This window comes from Physeter macrocephalus, chromosome 6 (genome assembly GCF_002837175.3).
Source record: "Physeter macrocephalus isolate SW-GA chromosome 6, ASM283717v5, whole genome shotgun sequence".
NCBI classification, from domain to species: domain Eukaryota; kingdom Metazoa; phylum Chordata; class Mammalia; order Artiodactyla; family Physeteridae; genus Physeter; species Physeter macrocephalus.
Window position 1 is genome coordinate 37,649,993 of NC_041219.1, and position 7,630 is coordinate 37,657,622.

The window sequence follows — 7,630 nt, forward strand, 5'->3', positions numbered from 1 at the left end:
CCGTGTCCCCTGCATCGGCAGGCGGACTCTCAACCACCGCGCCACCAGGGAAGCCCTGTTTTCTTTTATTGTGACGTAATTTCTGACTTACAGCAAAGTTGCAAAAAAATAGTACAAACAATTCCTATGTATCCATCACCCAGATTCCTCAAATGTTAACATTTTGCTACGTTTGCTTTATCCTCTTTCTTTCTCCCAATGTTTTTGAACTGTTTAAGAAGTGAAATTTGATGTGTCCCTTTACCTCTAAATACTTTTGTGTACATTTCTTAAAAACAAAGGATCCTTTTACATAACCACAATACAATCACCAAAATCAGGAAATTAACAACTGCTAGAATACCTAATTTACACTCCTTTTTCAGTTTTCACCAATGGTTCCAATAATGTGCTTTATAGAAAAAGAAAATCCAAGATCATGCATTGCATTTAGTGACCACGTCTATAGTTTCCCTTCCTCTGAAAGAGGTTCTGAGTTTTCTTTTATATTTCATTACACTGACGTTTTCGATAAAAACAGACCAGTTATTTTGTACAATGTCCTTTTGTCTGGATTTGCTGTTTCCACGTGATTAGATTCAGGTTATGCACTTTTGGCAAGAACACCACAGGAGTGATGCTGAATTCTCCTCAGTGCATCATATCAAGAGGAACATGCTGTTGAATAGTCCCAATGTTGGAAAGGTTAACTTTGATCCTTTGGTAAAGGTGATCTGCCAGGTTTTATCACTGTAAGTTACTGTAAAAAGAAAGGGAGCTACTTTGAGACTTTACTCTTTGTAGTTAATAAATATCTTTTAGGGAGCTACTTTGAGACTATTTGAATATTCAGTTACTCCTCAAATTTCCACTAGTTTTAGTATCCATTGATGATTCCTGCCTGAATCAATCATTATTATGATGGTTCCTAAGTGGTGATTTTCTAATTCCATCACTCCTACATATATTAATTAGTTGGCTTTCCACTATAAGAGCTTTCCTTTCTATTTAATCAATTAACATCAGTGTGAACTCATGGATTCTTACTTTATTCAAATGGTTATAATCTTTTACTACTGTTACTTGTTTTGAGGGTTCAAATTGTTCCAGCTTTGGCTGATGGATCCTGTGTGGATCCTCTGCCTTTCTGACATGTCCCGATCATTCTTTGAGCATTTCCTTGCTTTTTGGCCCAACAAGATGTTCCAGGCACACCTTGTATTTTCCCTGTTCCAACCAGTTTTTCAAGAGGCCCAGGTTTGTTTTAGTGCAGAATAGTATTTTAAAACTGTGATATAATGAGAAATATATATTTGGTCTTTGTCTCTGGGTCCTGGCACAGAGTTCCTAAAACCTTGGAATCGCAAATGAAAAATGCCTTCCATATACTAATGAGATGGCTGGTAGCTGGAAGCCCCTTAGGTAGCTTCAGGATGGGTTTTTGTGGCCAGAAAGATCAGGCCATGATTAGAGAGTTGGAACTTTCAGCCCCAAACCAGGGGAGAGGGGCTGAAGTTTGAGTTCAATCGCCGACAGCCAATGATTTAATCAATCGTACTTATGAAATGAAATTTCCATAAAAACCTCTCAACAGTGGGTTGAGGGCTCATTCTATCCTTCTTTCTGTTCATATTTGTAACTCTCTTCAACAGTGAAAAACATAGCTCCCAATATCCACAATATATTTACTTGTTTGCTTAATCCTAAAATGTACAGAAAGTAATTTGAGAATTATTAAGCCATGTCCCTGTGAAAAAGAAGCCTACTAACTTCAATACTTATTTTCAGTGCTTTTGCCTCTAGTCTGAGGACATAGAGTGCAAATGTCATTCACAAGTTACTTGGGTGAGTGCTTCCTCACTCCCTTCGGCGTGGTGATGTTGTTCATTTGAAATTTGGCTTGACTGATTTTTTTTGTATTCGAGTTTGGCGTCATCTACGTTGATTATGTTTCTTTTCTTTATTTGTTCATTTGCTGTCTTGTTGAGTATGGGAAACATGCTTCCAAAAGTGAGGACTATACAAAAGCACATTCAGAGAAGTGTCGTTCTCCTGGCCAACCACCTCCCACCCCCAGTCCTTTCCACCACATCCTCCCCAAGTCTTGTAGCTAATCAACCTCATTAGTCTCCGGGTTATCCCTCATATGTTTCTTTTTGCTCAAATGAAAACACACTTCTTTTCCCTTTCTTTTTACAAAAAAATTGGTATAGTTATGGATCTCATTTTAAAGATCTATTACAGCAATGCATATCTCAGAAGCAAAATGAAAGTCATATTTTTTACACTCTTAAAAAGCAATGCTGATCAAGTCTTAAATTAGTACTCGGTTAGCTTGGTCTCAAAAAATGGAATGGGCAAAAATTGAGCTGTGAATACAAAATAGTGGAGCTATTTTATTTTGTATATTTTAACGGAAAAAAATATGAAATAAATCAAACACAACTAACATTTATTATGTGGCTGGATAATGGTACTCTCACTCTGTCTGAATGAAGGTCAGATGGTCACTGGTCAGGGAGGTACGTGTGGTATCCTAGGAAAGAATAGGAGCTCACAAGGCCAAGGGAAAAACAGTGGTTTCCTCACTTGCTCATGTGCTTTCAGAATATTGCCGTGTGTTGACGTTTACAGGTCAGGTTGCATGGGTTCATAGACTATGTTGTTGTTTTAGCTAATGCAAACTTCATAAAATGATCAAGTGACTTAAAAAGAATCTACATAGAAACTGTATAATAAATAATACTAATAGAGCAAATACAAGTAAACAACAAGAAAAAAGCAGGGTTAACATTTTTCCTCCTTCTGGTAACAGGTCCATGACAATAACACTGTGAGGTTTAAAAAAAATGGCAATCTAGTTAGACTTGACAAGAAATTTCAAATGCCCAAATATTTGAAATTGTCAAGAAGATATTTCAAACAGTGGATTTATACCTACTATAGTTAAAGACAATCCTAGACCAAAGTGTATATTATTATGCCTTAGTATGAAGTCATCATGATTAGAAAGACTTTTTAAAAAACTATCCTAAATTAGTGATAATTTTTTTAAAGTAAGAATAAAAAGATTTTATGCCATTAATAAATAAAATAAAACAAATTGTTTCATCTTTATCTCATCCCTTTTCATTTTATTGATTTTCTTCCGTTCGGCTAACCAACTGGAAGATAGGTTTATATTATGGCAGGATTATAGGTTTAAATGATATATGCGAAAGCATTTAGCAGTGTTCTGGGCACGAGTAGGTCATTATTAAATATTAGATTTAAAAAGGTGTTAGAGCCTGACAGACCTGGACCAGTTCAGACCATGGGAATCTGTACTTCTTACTGGTAAAGCGGGGAAAGCCAACTGATTCAGCCCTCCTGCCATTTGCACAGGGCCTTAATACTATCAATGGTTTCATATCATAATAAAAAGATATCTCCCACATAACAATGGCAACTTTGGGTCTTTCATTCTCAGGATTAAAATGATCATCAATCATTAAACTATCAGTTTTAAATTGCAGATAGAGTTAGACTGTAATTTCCACAGGAACAGAAATTTTATGTCTTTGTCACTGATAATATGCCTGGCAAACAGTGGGCACTCAATACATGTTTGTAAATTTTGAACATTCTATGTAATCACTAGGGTTTTCCAATGCTTAGCACTCTCTTTGGATGCCATATAGTGGTTCTCAACCCTGACTGTACCTTAGAAACTAATGTGAAGATTTTAAGTAATACCGATGACTGGCCTCTGACGCAGACCAATTAAATTAGAATCTCTGCCAATGGGGCCCCAATATCAGTATTTTTAAAAGAGAACTCCAGACGATTCTAATGTTCAGCCAGGATTGAGCACCACTGGGCTAGGTTATCTGCCTTCTCTCTTCACTTTACTAGCTTCTTGCTGTTTAATGAGTGTTGCTGCTTGGGAGAAACAGCACTCATACAGGATGCTGGTGAACTGTTCCATTCCCATGGAAGGACAAGCCAGCAGCTATCACACAAACACATGTATCTTTTAACTAAGTGATTCTGCTATTAGGAACATACCACCCTATAAAGATAATTGCACATGTGCATGATGCCATATTTAAAAGGTTATTAACTGCAACATAGTTTATAACAGCAAAAAGATGGGAAAACTCAATATCTATTAATTAGGTATTGGTTAAATAAAATATTGTTTATCTACACACTGGAAACTGTTTTAAAAAAAGAAGTTTTTGGGGACTTCCCTGGAGGTCCAGTGGGTAAGACTCCGAGCTCCCAATGCAGGGGGCCCGGGTTCGATCTGTGTTTGGGGAACTAGATCCTGCATGCATGCCGCAACTAAGAGTCCGCGTGCCGCAACTAAAAGATCCCGCGTGCTGCAACTAAGACCCGGCACGGCATAAATAAATACATACATACATATTTAAAAATTTTAAAAAATTAAAGAAAAAGTGCTTAACACAGCATGTGGCACATACTAAGTGCTCAATAAATACTTTTTTTAAAAGTTATTTTTCCCCCCTTTGGTAGTATGTATAGAATGCTACTATTTATTTTATTTTAATTTTGTATTGTATTATGGTTAGAATACTTAACATGACATCTACCCTCTTAAATTGTTAAGTGTACAATACAGTATAGTTAACTACAGGCAAAATGATGTGTAGCAGATTTCTAGAACTTACTCATCTTGCATAATTGAAACTTTATGCCTGTTGATTAGCAATTTCCCTTTTCCCCTTCTCTTCCTGTGTGTTTTTTAATTGGTTAAAAAATATTTTTGGGGCTTCCCTGGTGGCGCAGTGGTTGCGCGTCCGCCTGCCGAGGCAGGGGAACCGGGTTCGCGCCCCGGTCTGGGAGGATCCCACATGCCGCGGAGCGGCTGGGCCTGTGAGCCATGGCCGCTGGGCCTGCGCGTCCGGAGCCTGTGCTCCGCAACGGGAGAGGCCGCAGCAGAGGGAGGCCCGCATACCACAAAAAAACAAACAAAAAAAAAAAAAAAAAAAAAAAAATTTTAAATTATTTATTTATTTAATTAAAAATATTTTTGTATACACAGAGAATATTTCTGGAATACCTAAGAAACTAATAAATAACAATAACATTGGTGGCCTCTGGGAGGTAAATTTGTGGGCTGGGGGAATAAGAGGGAGACTTTTCATTATCTACCTCTTGGTATCTTTTGAATTAAAAAAATTTCTGAATGTATACCTGTTTTTTTTTACTGAAATTGTTTTTAATGAGGAAAACAAGATGGCTGTGGTCACATGACTATGTAGTTATGACAAACGAAATTGTATTTTTTTAAAATCCTAAAAGAAGAAATAAAAGAATAGTTAATAAGCAACAAACTGTAAACTCTTCTTGAACAGAGACCAAGTTTTCTCCATAACTTGGGTACCTCAGAATGTCTACCACTGTGCACTGTCCAGAGTAAATGCTCAGCCAGGTGTTAAGTTGGCTACCATATTTTTTTCTTGAAAAGCTACGGTAGCATTAAAAAGATGTTTCTGAGAACTCTATCATCTGAATTATTTTTTAAATTATTTCCTCATTTTCCATATGTATATATTTCCACACAGCTGCCACAATTATATACATTCTTTTGCATGCTTGTCCCTCATCTTGCATAACTTTACTATATATATATATACATATATTTTTTTTTTTTTTAATTTTTTTTTTGTGGTACGCGGGCCCCTCACTGTTGTGGCCTCTCCCATCGCGGAGCACAGGCTCCGGACGCACAGGCTCAGTGGCCATGGCTCACGGGCCTATCTGTTCCGCGGCATGTGGGATCTTCCCAGACTGGGGCACAAACCCGTGTCCCCTGCATCGGCAGGCGGACTCGCAACCACTGCGCCACCAGGGAAGCCCTTTACAATATTTTTGATAATGAAAATTTGAATGCCTGCAAAAAACTTTTTCTTTTGATATGTTGTAGCTACTCTAAATAACTCCCTCACTACTGGGCATATGGCATTTTGCAAGAATTGAATTGGTTTGTAGAAATTTAATGGATTTCACTGACATACACTATGCCTGCTTCCACTGTCATGGAAGTTCTAAATTTTGGAATCCCCACGGGATACACTAGGTAGCTATTCAAAATGAATATTTACTAATATGAAAAGATGCCCATGATATATGAAATGATGTTGTGATACATGATCCCATTTTTGCTTAAAGACATAATATTTGTAAATGTACATCTCTGGTTTTAAGTAAACGGGAGAGGAGGAGATGCTGTACCTTGCCCCGCGTGTCTTACCTGCGCCGGCTTGAGCACTAAGGTGTTGCCTGCTGCCAAGCACGCGGCACTCTTCCACGCCAGCATCATCAGCGGGTAGTTCCAGGGGATGATAATGGCACAGACACTGCCGGGGAAGAAAGAGACATCCTCAGTCCTCTCGAACTAACACAAGTCACTCAGAAGCGCTCTCCTTGTCTTACCCAAGTGGCTCCTTCCTGGTGAAGGTCAGATTGCGATTCGGACGGGCCTGGTTGATGGGAATTGTAGAACCCTAAAGAATGAAAAAGGTTGATACTATTTTACTAATTTCAGTGGGTAAACTTAACGAATCCATTTTCTGTCTGCCTCTCTTGCTTTTTCTCAGCTGATATTAAAAAAGCAGTGTTCAATTTATGAGAAATACATCTACACCTAAAAAGGAACTGCTATGTCTTTCTCAAAAGAACTGAGACACAGGAGGAAGAAAACCATAATTCTAATTTAATCGCCTCCATTCCCAATTTCTTGGCATGGCAGAGAATGTTAACTGCCTGAGCAATATCCATTCTCCCCTCCGTTCTTAGTAACAGAAACCCTATATTAATAATGGGAATGGCAACGTGCCCAGATAAACTACTACGTTCCCCAGTTTCCATAGCAGATAAGGATGGCCAATGGAAGACGTAAGCACAAAGCACTGAAAGGGGAACACTCTTTAAAGTAGACTGACTCAGCTTGGACAAGTGCTCTTTTACTCTTCCCCTCACTCTCACTTTTTCCTTCTTCCTGCTCAGAATGTTGCTAAAAAGGCTGGCACTGCAGTGGTTATCATGAGATCAAGAAGCAGCCATTGAGGGTAGAGATCATATGGTATAAGGATGCCCTGGCAAAGAAAGAGCAGGAATCTTTATCTCACACACTGGCCTTGATTGCCTGCCTTTGGACTCTTGAAAATGAGATAAAAACAAACTTCTTAGTTGGGTTTTCTATTATACGCAGCCAAATTTGATCCCAACTGATTCATGACAGTAGTTTTCTTTGTGTGTGTGTGTGTGTGTGTGTGTGTGTGTGTGTGTGTGTGTGTGTGTGACGCAGGCCTCTCACTGTTGTGGCCTCTCCCATTGCGGGGCACAGGCTCCGCAGTCACGTCTCACGGGCCCAGCCGCTCCGCGGCATGTGGAATTTTCCCAGACCGGGGCACGAACCCGTGTCCCCTGCATCAGCAGGCGGACTCTCAACCACTGTGCCACCAGGGAAGCCCATGACAGTAGTCTTTAACTGAAGCTATACATCTGTTTTGCCACATAAAATATTATTGCTGTTACTAATACAAGTAAGGGTACAATCTCTTATCTGAAACCCTTCGGGCCAGGTGTGTTTTGGTTTTTTTTTTTTTTTGCGTTACGCGGGCCTCTCACTGTTGTGGCCTCT

The 7,630-nt window shown here is 39.0% G+C and overlaps 1 protein-coding gene across 1 annotated transcript in view; it reads right to left on the reverse strand.

Moving 5' to 3' along the window:
- The window catches only part of ALDH1L2 (aldehyde dehydrogenase 1 family member L2), a 60,105-nt gene that overhangs the window by 16,874 nt on the left and 35,601 nt on the right, over positions 1-7,630 (reverse strand). Inside the window, exons 13-14 of the mRNA XM_028490594.2 lie at positions 6,421-6,491; positions 6,239-6,344 (exon numbers count right to left, since the gene is read on the reverse strand). Coding sequence (XP_028346395.1) covers positions 6,239-6,344; positions 6,421-6,491 — 177 coding nt within the window. The remainder of the gene's footprint in view (positions 1-6,238; positions 6,345-6,420; positions 6,492-7,630) is intronic.